The sequence below is a fragment of the Saccopteryx leptura genome, chromosome 4 (genome assembly GCF_036850995.1).
Source record: "Saccopteryx leptura isolate mSacLep1 chromosome 4, mSacLep1_pri_phased_curated, whole genome shotgun sequence".
Classification (NCBI taxonomy): domain Eukaryota; kingdom Metazoa; phylum Chordata; class Mammalia; order Chiroptera; family Emballonuridae; genus Saccopteryx; species Saccopteryx leptura.
In genome coordinates, this window is record NC_089506.1 from 122,116,716 (window position 1) to 122,131,523 (window position 14,808).

The 14,808-nt window shown below is 56.3% G+C and overlaps 1 protein-coding gene across 3 annotated transcripts in view; it reads left to right on the top strand.

Annotated features, from left to right (window-relative positions):
- SEPTIN9 (septin 9) overlaps positions 1-14,808 on the top strand; it is a 163,758-nt gene that overhangs the window by 55,973 nt on the left and 92,977 nt on the right. Inside the window, exon 1 of one of the 3 annotated variants that reach the window (XM_066381331.1) lies at positions 4,611-4,890. The exons of the other annotated variants lie outside the window; for them this stretch is intronic. Within the exon in view, the coding sequence (XP_066237428.1) occupies positions 4,836-4,890 (55 nt within the window). The 5' untranslated portion in view covers positions 4,611-4,835. Of the gene's footprint in view, positions 1-4,610; positions 4,891-14,808 lie in introns of those variants that run through there. 3 annotated transcript variants of the gene reach the window in all.

Genomic DNA, 14,808 nt, shown 5'->3' on the forward strand with positions numbered 1-14,808 from the left:
ACATGTGCACAACCGAGTTCTCGGCAGCACGAGTCACAGCGGCCAAAAGGAGGGAGGGAGTCCTGACACCTGCTAACACAGGGGAACCTTGAGACATACACTCGGCACAAAGGACAAATTTTACATGATTCCATTTATAGACAGTTCCTAAAGGAGTCAAATTCATAGAGACAGAAAGTAGACCAGAGGTTGCCAAGGTATAAGGGGGAGGGGTGGGAGGAGGGGATATTAGTGTTTAGTGGGAACAGAGTTCCAGTTGGGGAGGATGAACAAGTTCTGGAGATGGATGGTGCTGACGGTTGCACGACAATGTCAATGTGCTTAATGCCACTTGACACACTTACAAATGGCTAGAGTGGTAAATATTATTATATTTTTACCACCATTGAGAAATGCATCGCTCTGTTAGAAAAATTATATATTAGTTTTATAAGATAAATTCAATAACTTAAAAGTACTTGTATTAGAAACAAAGGTGACAAGTACACAACATTCCCACTTGCTCAGCATGTTGCTACACCTTTCATCTCTGCTGTGAGTCTCTTCCCTCTGGTGCATCTGTCCGTGGCTCCTGCACAACCCTTCCCAGCTCCACCTTCAAGGTTGTCACATTGGTCGTGATGTTGGCCAAAGGTATTTGCACCACAGGAAAGGCAGGTGCTGCAAATAAGGTGTTGTTTGTAGCCTCCAGAGTGTAGCTGAGCACTGGAGGAGGGGCCCGAACGGGAGTGGGCATTGCAGAAGTACACTACTCTGTATGTGTGTTGGAAGCAGAAACTTACTGATGGCTTGGATTGGGGGGAAAGGGAGACAGGGTGCAGGGTGATGCCTAGACATGTGGTTGGAGTACCTGAGTGGATGGCAGTGCCATTTACGGAGATGGAGGGCTGAGGGAGCTCTGGAGTTGGGGGAGGCCTGGTTGCTGATGGCTCCAAGGCTCTGGAGCTCAGGGAGGCCCTACTGTGTGCCAGGCCCAGGCAGAACTGAGCCTGTATGGCCCCTGCTCTGGGGGAGCCCTGGTCTGTGAGAAAACAGATGATACACTTAATGGGGTGTTCTGTCCAAAAGGCCAGAGTGTCTGGGCAAACAGCCACATCCTCCCTCTGCTCCCCAAGCAACACAGAGCTGGGGTCATGGACACTGATGGGCGCCAAGCGCTGTTTCCGCCCACCGTTTCCTCCCTCTCCCTCTTTTTCCCATGCTTGGCCAGCCTCACCCCACCCGGGCTTGACCTGCGGTTTCTCATCAGGCCTGCTCCTTCCCATTTCCAGAAAGGCTGGAACTGGACTTCATGCTATACCCTTTTTTTTGCCCATCCCTGGCCTACAGCTTTTCTTATTTAAACTGCTGCCTGAGTGCCCCACCCCCCAAATTCCCTCAGGACTGCCACTTGTGGGACAGCCTAGGACAGGGTCTGTGGAGTATTAGACATCTTTGGGAGATGCAGCTTTGACCTAATGAAATGACTCAGATGGGACTTTGGGGTCTGTATTAGTGTCCTGGGGTTGCTGTAACAAAGGGCTGTAAACCCAGAGGCTACACACAACAGACACGGACTCTCCCAGTTCTGGAGGCTGGAAGCCCCGAATCAGGGTGTAGACAGGGCCCTGCTCCCTCAGAAGGCTTGAGGGAAGTTCCTTCTGCCTTTTCCAGTTTCTGGGTCCCAAGTGTTTCTTGGCTTATGGATACATCACTTGCAATCCCTGCGTCTGACTTCACATGGCCTCTTCTCTGCAGTTCTCTGTCTCTCCTGCTCAGTCTCAGGACACTCATGTCCTTGGGTTTAGGGCCCACACAAATCCGGGATAACCTTATCTGGGGATCCTCATCTTACATCTTCCAAGATACTTATACCAAATCAGGCTGCATTATGAGGTTCATGGGGACTTATCTTTTTGGGGGTCATCATTCAGTCCACAACAAGTCTCATGGTGGACCTGTGAGGTAGGCAGTGCCCCTCTGATCACCCCTATCTCTGGGACCAGGCCTACTCCTGTGGCCTTGGTACAGGGCATCCTCCTGGAAGGCAGAGGCCTTCCAGTTTTCTTTTTCTTTCTTTCTTTATTTTTTTGGCCAAATTTAAGCTCATTTTTCTCTTTCTGCTACTGCTGCTGCTGCTCATTTTATCTGCCACTGGCCCCTGCCAGGATCATGCATTCAGCACCCTGGCTGCCTGTACCCAGGAAAGGGGGTTGGGGGGCTCTTGCCACTCCCCCAGAGATCAGGCCTTATTAAGGCCCTGGAGCCCCAGATTGGACACAGCCATGAGGAGTGATCAAAGGCTGGGGGATGATTAAAGGGTTGGGGTTGGGTGATCTAAGCTGAGAGAGAGACCAAGGAGCAACCGGCTTGTCTTCCAGCTTGGAAAAGGTAATTATTACTTGAAGGATGGTGCCCAGCTGTTTCCCATCTCCTCTGAGGACAGGGGAAGAAAGAGGAAATAAGTGATGTACAATTAGAGCAGTTGGTTAGATACAAGGATGAACTTTCTGGCCGGGAGCGTGGCTAAGCGCTGGGTTGGGTTTCCTGGGGGAGTGTAGAAAATCTTACTTGGAGGTGTCCAGCCTGGTGACAGTAGTCTCAGTGGTTAAAGTGATAGGGGCTGGAGGCAGGGGGATAGACTGGACAGGATCTTGAGCAGTCGTGCCAGCATGGGGCGCTTTCTGGTCTGGTAGGTTGACTCCCTCCTGTCATTGTCCTTTGGGTTCTCATAGGGGAGCATTTTGGTGAGGTGTGCACCCTGGCTGGGCTCCCCAAGGAGATAAGCCTAAGTATATTTAGCTCCACTGTGAATGGAAATGAATAAACTGACCCTATGCTAATCTAGTAGAGCCTGTCCAAGCTCTGTAGGAGAACAATCTCACAAGCGTGTCTACATTCACCAGGTGTTTTTTATGAAAATACTGGAGAATAATGCTGTGGCCCCGGCTTGATGCCACCTAGGACACCCCACATCTTCCTAGGTAGCTGTGTTGTTAGGCTGTTTCTTAGGGGCAGGGGATCACCAAACTCCCAAATACAGGCAGACAGGTGTCTCAGAGGGTTAGACCAGCAAGCTGGTGTGCAATACACACCAAGGGCCTACTAATGACAGTGCAGACTCCATTTCTGAAACCCGGGATCCCAGGCAGACGAGGGTGTGTACGCATCTGAAATGTCTGTGGTTTTTCAGTTCCATGTCCACAAACTCACTTGGTTGAAAATAGTTCAAAATATCCAAAGCATGAGGATATTTTGAGGGAGTGGCTGCTTTCCTTAAAAAGGAAGGACTGAATTTTATCTACTGAAAGAAGCCCACCAAACTTAGCACATTCTCAGCCATAAGCCCCGAATAACCTGAGTGGCTGTCAGGCTTCAGCATCCACTGCACATCAGAATGGGGGTGGGAGACCAGAGCTGCGGTGGGGAGTGGCAGTGACCAACCTGGGAACTAGGAGGAGCTGTGGGGCACTCAGGTGCCACACTGAGAGGAGCTGTTGCAGAATTGCCCAACAGCCCCAAGGGTCTTATTCCATGCTGTGAATTCTCCCACTGCCCCCTGATTTTGGGCAGAGGCCTGGATCTAAGACAGTGAGGGGGAACCAGTAGGAGGGTCTAACAGGCTCAGCCAAGGGGTGGAAGAAATCGCCTGGCCGTGCCCCTCCCCTCCCCTCCGGAGTTGTCAGTGCCAGACCTGGATGGCACTTCTTGGGGACTTAATCCTGTTGCTTCTCAACTTCCAACCCATTCTTTTGACCCTAACCCCTAGGACTTGCCTGCCCGGTAGGTAGTAGGGTTTAATCATTGTTTGTTGAAGGAATGAAGCGTATAAGTTACTGCCCTGGAGTATATGAACCCCGACCGGGAGCAGGAGCCCTACCGGCAGCCTCCGTTTTCCCGATCCTTAACTCCTTCCTCCAGAACTATGAAATATTTTCCTACCCGGGGAACACCAGGTCTTTGCTCTGCCTACGAAAAGTCCCTTACCGTGGGGGATGGAGGGAGCACATGTCCCTTGCTGTTCTGACAGGGCTCCATCCCTGCCCCATGACCACGCTAGGCCAGAGCCTTCGGTCACCGATCCCAGAGGGTGTGGCAGCGACCCCCTAGTAGAAAGCTGGGGGTGGGGAGTCGCTGCAGGGGGGAGGTTTCCTCCTCCGGCCCACGTGACTCTTGCGCTTGTCCCTCGGCTCTTTGCCAACAGGCCGGGATCCTGCGAGCAGCCAGCCCAAGCGCTTAACCCTTGCAGGCGCAGAGCGCGGGAAAGCAGCGGCCGCCAACTTTGTTTGCTAGCGTAAATAAAACCTCCCGCAGAAGAATCCTGCGCCCCAGGGAAGGGGAATAATCTCCCCCCACCCCTAGGCACCGCACCCTCGCCGCCGCCCGGCCTCCATATCCGCCCACATCTGGCCGCAGTGGGGCGTCCGGGGGGGAGGGGGCCAGCCTTATCCATCGCCATCCCCTGGCGCAGGCCAGGCGGGGAGAAGGGGGGCACTCAGGTCGAGAGCCCAGGACTCGGCCTGTCCTGCGTTGGCAGCTCGCGCCTCAGCCCCCGGGTCCCAGCTTTGACAGGCGGTCAGAGCAGCCAGTGCGAGTCCGGGAGGCCGGGCCACGGTGCGGGAACCTGATCCGCCCAGAAGGAGGGGGCGGAACGGGGCGGGGGCGCCAGGAGCCGGAGGCCGGCGCCCGCCCGCCTCCCCCATTCATTCAGCTGAGCCTGGGGGCCGAGGGGCTCCGTGGCCACCTCTGCATCGAGGGAGCGAGGGCGCGGCGCCCCAGCCAGCGCGCAGGGCTCAGCTCGGCCAAGGCGCTTCCTTGTCGCCTCCCTCCGCGCGTGGCGTTGTCGGCGAATCACCATGTCCGACCCCGCGGTCAACGCGCAGCTGGACGGGATCATTTCAGACTTCGAAGGTGGGTGGGTGGGTGCCGGGAGGGCCGCGGGAGTACTCTGAGGCCCCTCTGACGAGACCCGTGCGCAGAGAGGGAGGCGGGACCCCCGATGGGGAGTCCTCCCGCCGCGCCCCCCCTGCCCCGCCCCGCGTCGCCTAAGTGGAGGACCCAGTGCGGGGACAGCTGCCGCCCGGGTTTCCTTCCTTTTATTGTTGTTTGTGTGCGCCAAGCGACGACAACCTCCTCGAGGGCTCCTGGGGCTTCCTCTAAACACCGAGCGTGCAGTTTCCAGTTTCCCTCTCGACTGTCGCTCAGTCCCCTCCCTCCGGCGCTCCGCGTTGGCCTTCGAAGGCCACTCGGCCCTGCGGCGGGTCGGCGGGTTGGGGGAGTTGGTTACCGGTCACCGGGCCGTGCGGGGGAAGGACAGGCCCCTCCCTCACACCAGTTTTGGCCACAGCTGAGCCGAATCCGCTCTGGGGAGGGCTGCTGAATAGACACGGCGAGGTCTTGGGAGGCGTCCCATCGTTCCCACCCAAGTCTGGGGACGTCCTCAATCGCCTCCCAGAGTTGGGCTGTGTAGGGAAGGGGGATGTGTGTGCATGCGGATAGGGAATGAATTTTGGTCTCCTCCCCCTTCAGGGGTTTACAAAGTATGGAGAGATTTAGAGGGGGCTTCTCCCTGTGAGTGCGGTCAGACATCCTGGCTTGGGGGTGTGGTGTGTGTGTGTGTGTGTGTGTGTGTGTGTGTGTGTGTGTGTGTGTGTGTGTGTTTGTGTGTGTGTGTGCGCGCGCGCGCGCGTGTTCTCGTGACTGTGGTTCTGCGTCCTGAGTCCTGGGGAGTAAATAAAGTGGTTGGAAGGGAAGCTCACACAATAGTTTTCAGCACTTGGGGCCGGATTTCTGAGGGGCGGGTCTGCCTCTGCTGGGACCTGCAGCCCCCGCCCCTCGGAGGGGCTCCCAGGCAGCTTTGGGCAGAGCCCTCTGGTGGGCTGTTGTGGGGGAGGCTGGACTGAAAGGAGTTACAGACGTCCAGGTGCCAGGCCAATCTGGGAGGTCCTCCACCCTTCATGAGCAAAAGCAGGGCTGGGATCTGGGTGTCCAGAGGCTAACTCAGCTGCTCATATGGCCCACCTGGGTTCAGCCCCGTTTGCAAGGGCATGTGTGGGAACAGAGCCTGGCTGGACCCAAACAGAGCCTGGCCGCTGTGATTCTGGGCTGGGCCTGCACTGGCCTGATCAGGGGAGTGAAAAGACAGGAGGACTGTTGGTCCTGTGGCCTGCACATTCTGTGCAGAGGATGAGTGTACCGCGGGCTAGCTCAGCAGTGGGAACGCTTCAGACTCCAGCACTGGGTACTGAACAAGGGAGTTCAGGATCTGCAGAGCTGCGATGGCTTATATTGGCCATCTGGAACCCTGGGGCACATGCTCATTCTGCGAGTGCCCCGTGTCTGTGTTGCCTTCTGCCTGCCCCAGTTGTCCCTCCACAGCTGCTGCTCTGCTGCTCCTCAGTGGCCTTTTCATCTCCCAAATGTCCAGGGGCGAGAATTAGCCCATCTGGAGAGGCTGCCCCCTTCAGGTCTGCAGTGTGTGTGCTGTCCTTGTGGCCAGAGGAATAGGTCAGCTTGCAGTCCCTGACCCAAAGCATAGTGCTGGCTGAAGGATTTCTGAATAAGAATGGGCTTTCATGGAGGCCCTGAGGCAGGCTTTGGCTGGTGTGATCCTGCAGCTGTCACAGTTTGTGCCAGTAGGTTGTTGGTGCCTTTGCCTTGGGGTCCATTCTCACCCAGCCTGTCAGCATCCATTTGAAGATGCTGATGGCCTCTGCGGCTGCCTCCCAGGAGGCTTCTTGACCCTCTAATTTAGCTGGAGACAATGGCCTCATTGAGATGATCCTAGGGCAACAGTTGGCAGCCCTGTGACTCCAGGAGGAGATTTATAACTGTTAGGGAGCTGGGCCTCAGACCCTCTCGTTCCCTTGTGTGCATCAGTTTGTGTGTGCCCCAAAAAGTTCAAAATGCTCTGAGGATGGAGATTCAGGCATTAGAACCCCCACAACCCCGCTTCCTAAATGAAGTGTGCCTGAGTGTTAAGTGTGAGTGTGCCAGCTCAGGTACCAGAAAGGCAGCCTTCCTAAGTGCCCCAGGAACTTGGAGTAAGCTGGGGGTTGGGGACTGACAGCCTTGAATGGAAGGACATGGAGAAGGAGAAGAGAGTATGACCCAGCGCAACAATGGGTGACACAGGGCAGGGCAAGGTCACTGCTGGCTAACCAGAGAAGTCCTTATGGAGGAGGTGGACCTTGAGTGAAAGTTGGGAATTTGATTGCAGGAGTTAGGGGGAGAGCATTCTGGTCAGTGTGAGCAGGGGAGGCAGGAATGAGCTGGTCCTTTAGGAGGATGGGACATAAGGAAGGGCCAACTTGTGGCTGCGGAGGGCCAGGCTTCCCCGTTTGGAGCTTGAGCCATTCTGGGGTGGCAGTTGGAGTAACTGAGATTCATCCAAAGGAGCGTAGGTCTGTTTCTGGGGGTCTGGCCTTAGGTCTTGGCCATGGCCGCCTGCATGGTATCTATTTTTGCAAGGTAGGGCGTGAGGGGCAAGGAGGAAGCCGCCAACGCCTCTGCAGCTGCATGACTGACAGCCGAGACCAGAGGACCTGCTCCTTCAGGGTGATTGCTGAAGGATGGAGGCCTCCAGGGCTACTATCAAAGCAGGGCAAGTTCTGAGCCACAGTGCCACCAGGGCAGGGCAAGTTCTGAGCCACAGTGCCACCAGGGCTGGATTGCTGAGCTGACTGGAATCCTGCCATGAGGCCAAAAGGTGCTTCAGGGACATTTGGAGGTAGTGGTGGTATCCAGGCCAGAGTAGCATGCGCTGCAGGGCAGCCAGAAGCTACCTGGGATGGGGTGTGGGGTGGATGTGTGAGGGGCAGAGAGGAAGCATTCTGGGCACATCAGCCCTCTGCTCTGTGGAGTACCCATCTCTTTATCATCTGTTTCCTCGCCTGTTCCCTCCTCAACCCTTGAAGACCCAAGCTGTCGTAGTTCCTGAAGGTAAGATCGTCACATTACCAAGGTAGCACAGGGAGTGAGCCTGTCTTCTATCTTGGACGTGTCTGTCAGGTTCAGGTACCCCTGGCACTGACCTCCTGCACTCGCCTTGTGTTCCCTTCACCTGTGATCTCGGCTCTGTGGCAGACCTCCCATGTAGGGGCAAAGAGAGTACTTTGTATTTCGCTGACGTGATTTTTAAAGTCTCATTTCCCACTTTTCCTGGTACAAATGGGCCTAGAGGTGGCCTTGGCACCCGTCCCTGCCTGGGGTTACAGGGTGGCGGGAGGCTGATCCCTTTCCCTATCTCATTCCGGGTTGGTGGAGACACTGGCTGTTGGATGGTGTGTTCTTCAGTGAAAGCAGGCTGAGTCCATTATCTCACAGCTCGGGTCTTTGTGTAACAAAAGCCTTTCTGACCTCCAGCTGTTGGCCCACTTTCTTCACACTTGCTGTAACCAGACTTGCACGCAGAGAAAGAATTGGAAAAGTCCTTGATGTTTTTAGAAACCAGACCAGGCACTCTGGTCCCAGAGCCATGCTCTTGCCTAGAGGATGCCTGCCCTTCTAAACCCTCAGGTGTCTCCTCACAGGACCCTCTATGTGGGCTCCCACCCAGGACCAGAGCTGGGGGCAGCCAGAGGGCCTCCTGGGAGGGGCATGTACGTTTGGCTGCTTGTCTGGGAGCCTAGACACCTCCAGGACACTGCACTCAGAGGCTTTCTTGTGGGTCCAGCAGCACCTGAAGCATTGGCCTGGTTGCTTGCTGCCCAGAACATGGGACCAGGCACAGCCACCATCCAGGTCATGAGGAGCAGGTGGACGCCTGGGTAGCAGAAGCATTTCTGTAATCGGCTTCACAGCTGGGCTGAGGGTCAGACCTGGGCGGGGGAAGTGGAGGCAGGCACAGGACACCCCGCTCTGGGGAGCGTCTGTCAGGAAAGGCTTAGGAGGGCAAGCTTACACTGCCATTTGAGGCTGTCTGGGTAAGTGCTTGGGCCTATACGCCTTGGTTTCTCCTCTGTTGTTAGGCTATAAGCACCTCTGTCTGAGGTTTGTTCAGCACTGAGCCTAGGTCCTCTCAGGGAGTGTGGTGGGAGCTGTTGGGCCGGAGCTGGGGCGGGGCAGGTACTTGCAAGGACAGGTGGGTGTGGGTCCCTGAATGTCAGGATCAGGGGACGGAAAGTGTTCAAAAGCCCAGGCGAAGGCCTGTCTGAGTCCCCTGGGGGATGTGGGTGGACGGCATGGTCAGCACTGTGGGTTCAATGTGTCCATGAAGCCTGCCTGCCTGGGGGTCCTGCGTCCAGCAGATACTCAGGCTCCTGGCCAAGCTGTGGTGGTGCCATGATTCTCTCACTGTCACCGAGGAGGCTGGGGTCCTGTGGGCTGCAAGGTTCCTTCTTTGGGGAGATTGGCCTGGTTTCACCTACCACCCCCTGCACCCCAGAGCATCACAGATGGGTGGGAGACATGCCTGTTGCAGGGCCACATGCGGACAGTGACATGGGCAATTGCTGGACGACTTCACCGAGAAGACAAGTGTGGGGTCAGGCCCTCAGCCTTCCTGAAAGGTGGTGATGTCCGGGAGGGGCATCGTCCTTATATAGCAGCCCTTTGTGAATCCTGATTGTGTGGGTACTGAACCTGGTTCCCAGCTAGGAGAGCTATCCCATCTCTGGCCAGTGGGGAGAGCCATGTGTCTCTTGCTTGCCACAGGGGCCAGTTGAGCTCTATATGCCTTGCCCTTGGGGTATGGGGAGCCTGGGCACAAGGAGGGTGCCTCAGGGGCCTCTGTGACTGGAAGAACAAACCTACCTGAGTCTGAGCCCCTAGGTCAGCAGCAGGCACAATGCTGGCACATGGTGGGCACTTGCTTAGACTCCATTTGTTGAGGAGGCTGTCCTGCTGGTCAGGACCAGTGACATGGTGGCCCATTCATGATGGGACATCATCAAGGGGAATGCGAATGTGTGGAGGGATGGCCTGCTTGCCCTGTAGGAGTAAGGGGCCTCTCTGCCTGGGCACTGCAGCCTCAGCTCCCTGCTGGGAGTGCTGTAGACTTCCTGTCCTAGTGCTAGCTGAGCAGAACGGGGTCCCTCCTCCCCTGAGCGTCAGGGGAGGTCATAGGTAGAGGTCAAGCCCCTCTCCCACTTGGTTCACTAGCTGAATGCCCTGGGGATGAGCTGGGCTGCTGCTTGGAGAGGCTCCTGGGGGACAGGAGCAAGGGCTGCAGTGAGGACCTGGGGGCCAGGCTCAGGGGATCCATGTCAGCCTCCAAGCCCAGGAAGGAGCCCGTCTTGCTACCAGGCCCGACTGGGAGTTCCCCTCTGGGTTTGGAGAGCCCCATGGGCAGGGCTGTGCGTTTGCCCACTGTCCTGTGACCGTAACAGTGGGCTGCGTGCAGTAGACACGCGAAGACCTGGTAGTATGTGCAGAATGGTGGGCTGGGAGGGGGGCTCTGGCAACCAGGGGGCTCTGAGCATCAAAGGCAGAGGCCCCAGGAAATGAATTTTTTTTTGATTCATCCCAGAAACCCAGCCAGAAAATGAGTACCTATGCTTTGTCTTGACAAAGCCACTGACGAAAAATGGTCAAACAGTGGCTCTTTTTCCAAAGCCCTGTTGGTTTTTTCCCAAATTTGGAGGCTCTCTGAGTTGCTTCTGAGACCAAACAGTCAGAACTCTCTGGAACACAGTCCCAGAAGCCTGAGGATTTGTAATCTCTGTGGCCAAGTGGATCTGGCACTTGGCCCCTAGACACCCCTGGCGCATGGGCATTTCTGGGCTTAGGCTGTTTAATTTGGTCTGGACAGAGCGTGGAGACTCTTTCAGCCTGGACCAGGAGATGGTCCAGAAACTTCAAGTTTGTTGTCATTTTTTAAGTGCTGCTTTGTCCAGAGATTCGGGGGAGGGACAAGAGGAGGGCCTTGACTCAGAGGATATACACAAGGAGCGCCCCCCCTCCACCACCAGCACTGTCCCTAGAGCCAGGCCCGCAGGGGAGGCAGGAGCCTGGGTTAGGTCCTGGCCTGCCTCTTTCTTCCTTGTGTTTGTCCCCATCCACCCTCTTTTCTGTGACCCTGAGTCTCTTAACAGCCCCTGCTAGGAGGCGGAGTCCTCTATTGTCCCCCCCCTTCCCACCTCCCCTGTCTCTGGGTAGTTGGGGAAGCTGATGTCAGGCCCAGTAGCAAAATGTTATACCCTCCCCACACATGGCTCAGAGCTTCCTGTGTCCATGCCCCCAGCTCTGGGACACCCTGCCTTCAGGTACCTTGGAATAGCATCCTGGAAGCCAGGTGAGATGCAGGAGGGCAGGCAGGCCAGATGTCTCCCCTCCCCCACTCCCTTCTGTTCCTCTATGACTGTCATGTCAGGGGACCATCTGACTCGAGGTGCCAGACAGTTGTTCCCTGGGTACAAATGGGGCAAGGGTACCCCCAGGGCCTCGGGCCAGGTCTTGCAGGGGATGGGGTGGGAGTGGGGAGTTAGGTCTGTCTTGTGGCCTGGATCTTATTTAGACTGAGTGGGGAATTCCTGGGGCTGGCTTTCCCCTCTCCCCTCCATCAGGCTGCCGGCTTCCTCACTCTCCAAGGAGGGTCGGCACTCCGTTCTTGGCAGTTGGTGTCAAGTCTTGTCTGATGATTCTGTGTCTGGTTTCCTACCCCCAAACCCACAGCCTTTCCCTGCCCTTCGAGACACCCTGGGTATGATGACTGTCTTTGCTGCTGGGCTTCCCGCTGTCCTCTGGGGCAGGGCCTGGGGGTCCGAGCACCTCCTGGTGGATGGCTACAGCTAAGGGTCCTCCTGGGAGTGAGGAGGGGAGCTGACTGACCTCCCCCTCTCTGCCTGTAGGAGGTTAACGGATGGACCCGGCTCATCTTTCTTTTTGGTGGGAAGAGAGACAGCTCCCCGGCAAAGTGAGCCTGGCTTAGACCCAGGCCTCTGCTGTCCCCTCCCCCAGGCACTGACCGGGCGCTGGAGATGTTTGTGGTGTGACCATCCGCAGCCAGCAGCCTGGTGGAGTCCCTTGGCCTCCCAGGCAGGAGGTCTCATCCTGTGCCTGCTGACCCTGCCCTTGGTGCTGGGCGCTGGCTGCGAGAAGGGCTAGTCCTCTGGGGAGTGAGGAGGAGGTAGCAAGAGGAGCTGTCCTGTTGTCGTGTCCACCCCCCCATTCACAGGGGTGGGTAGTTTCCCTGAGAGGCCAGGCCCATGTCCCCATGTCCCCTGGGGGTTGATACTATCTCCAGGAAAAGATACAAGTTCTGGCTTTAGACCAAACCGGACTTCTCTGCTGTCCCGGCCTCCTGTCCCCCATTACAAGTTAGGGGAAGGCATGCTCCATGAAGGAGCTGGTTTGGGTTTTTCCCTTTCAGTTCCAGTACTGGAACCCAGCTGTACTCTGGTGGGCTAGGAGAAAGGGGAGGGGAGAAGGAAGAGGAGGACCAGGAGGAGGACCAGGAGGAGGATTGCTGGGTGGGGGAGTCAGTTGGTTCACTCATTTGTTTATTCAGCATCTCTCTGTGGGCGCCAGCCAAGGGCCAGCTCTGCTCTCAGTTCTGGGGGTCCAGGCATGAGCCCAGGAGTGGGTGGGTTGCTCAGGGCTTCCTGGTGGAAGGAGCACCTAAGCAGAGTCCTAGCAGGAGTTTTGCAGGCAGTGTTCAGGCTGGTGATGCTGCTGGGTTCTCTTTCAGGTTCCTCCTACTTGTACTTGGTTTGGGAGGCCCAGCTGTGCCTGCACCTGGCACAGGTGCCCTGGGCACTGAGCGGCACCGAGATGGGAGGTGGGGGGAGAGGGCTGTGCTTGCAAGCCTAGGTAGGGGCCTGAAGATGATCTAGGCTCCCTCTTGCCTCCTGGGAGGGACTTGGGTCGTGAGTAGCCCAGGTGGGAGAGAGGGGCCATGTGTTAATTTAGCAAGGGAGTGGCAGGCTTGCTTTAACCCCGGCCTCTTATCAGCAAACCTCAGAAAGAGCTGCTTTGCTTTTTCTGCTGAACTACAAAAGAAACCCTTGACAGGCCTAGGTCCCCTTGGGGATGAGATGGCTAAGATCATTCATTTGCACTTTCGCAGGCCCCCTGCAGGGAGGAGGTGGCAGGTGGAGCTGTGCCCCCCCCTCCTGGGTGGCTGCCCCCCCCCAAGTCCTGATCCAGAAAACAGCGGGTAGCTCTGGTGAGGCTAGGCTGGTGTGTGTGTGAGGGGGTGCTCAAATATTTACATATCTCCTAATATTTAAATGATAAAGCCTGGCTCTTGCAAACAGCTGTCAGGCTCAGCCCCCCCCCCCCCCCCCCCCGCATTCTTTTTCTCTGACCCAAGTCCAGACAGACCCCTTCACTCACAAGCTCTTTCTCTGACCAAGCTGGTTCTTATTATTTTTTCATAACCATCTCATTTATTGAGCACTTACTGTATGCCATGCACTGGGTGGGTACTTTGTCCTTGGAGCCCAGCAAGGTAGCCAGCCATGCTGCTAGGCTCACCCAGGTCCTCCTGACCCCATACCTGCATCATCCCTCCCTCCCTACTGCTGAAACCCCTCCCCTGTGGCCCTCCCTGCTGCCTCCGTACAGTACACGGGTTGACTCTGTCTGGCTGTGATGGAAGTCTGTCTCCTTGTCAGTGGTGGGTGAGGACAGCTGGCAGTCCAGAGCCGGGGTCTGGGGCGGGGGCTGCCTCTGTTCCAATCCCAGCACGTTTGCAAAACAGAAACAACGGTGCCCAGCTTGCAGGGTGGCTGGAGGCTTGGGGGAGGCAGGGTGTGTCCAGAGCTGCTCTCTGCTTTTAGAGTCAGCTTTGAGGAGCCCTGGTGGGAGTGGGCGGCAGAGTGGAGCAAAGGTTTAGCACACTGGCTCAGATCCGGTTTCACCCTTGCCCACACTGTGACTTTGGGTGAGTCATTAGCCTCTCTGCCTTGGCTTCCCACCTGTTCGATGGTGAGAGAGTAAAATCACTCTTTTTAGGCGGTCATGACAATTGAATGAACTGATGTAATAAAAGCCCTCAGGGTAGGCCCCGGCCTGTGTATATTACTCACTGCATGGTGACTAGTAAAAATTCAGTGAAATTTTTTAGATTAGTAGGGTGTGCCAGGAGGCATCCGAGGCCCCTAGTGGGCCTCCTTGGGCTGCTCTACCAACACCGTAGACTGAGGGGCTAGAATCAGGGGTCCCCAAACTTTTTACACAGGGGGCCAGTTCACTGTCCCTCAGACCGTTGGAGGGCCGCCACATTCAGTGGTCCTCTCACTGACCACCAATGAAAGAGGTGCCCCTTCCGGAAGTGCGGCGGGGGGCCGGATAAATGGCCTTTGGGGGCCGTACGTGGCCCGCGGGCCGTAGTTTGGGGACGCCTGGAGAAGTCCAAGATCAAGTTGCTGGCACATTGGTGTTTAGTTAGGGCTTTCTCCCTGTTTCTCTGTCTCCTTACCAGGCAAACGAGGTCTCTTCCTTTTTTTTTTTTCCACTTTTTAAAAAATTTTTATTTATTCATTTTTAGAGATAGAAGAGAGAGAGAGACAGAGAGAAAGGGGGAGGAGCAGGAAGCATCAACTCCCATATGTGCCTTGACCAGGCAAGCCCAGGGTTTTAAACCTGGGCATTCCTGACCTTAGCATTCCAAGTCGATGCTCTATCCACTGCGCCACCACAGGTCTGGTGGGGGTCTCTTTCTTAACACACTAAACCGTTCATGGGAGCTCCACCCTCAGGTCCTAATCACCTATCACAGACCCCACCTCCTGATACTGTCACCTGAGGGGTTAGGATTCAGCGGACCAGACATTCCATCCACCCAGGGGCAGACAAGAGCAAGCCTTGCCTCTGCCCTCAGGAGGACGGCAGTCTTTGGGGAGGAGTGCGGTCACTGCCTTAGGGAGGAGCAGGGAGAGGCCAGTG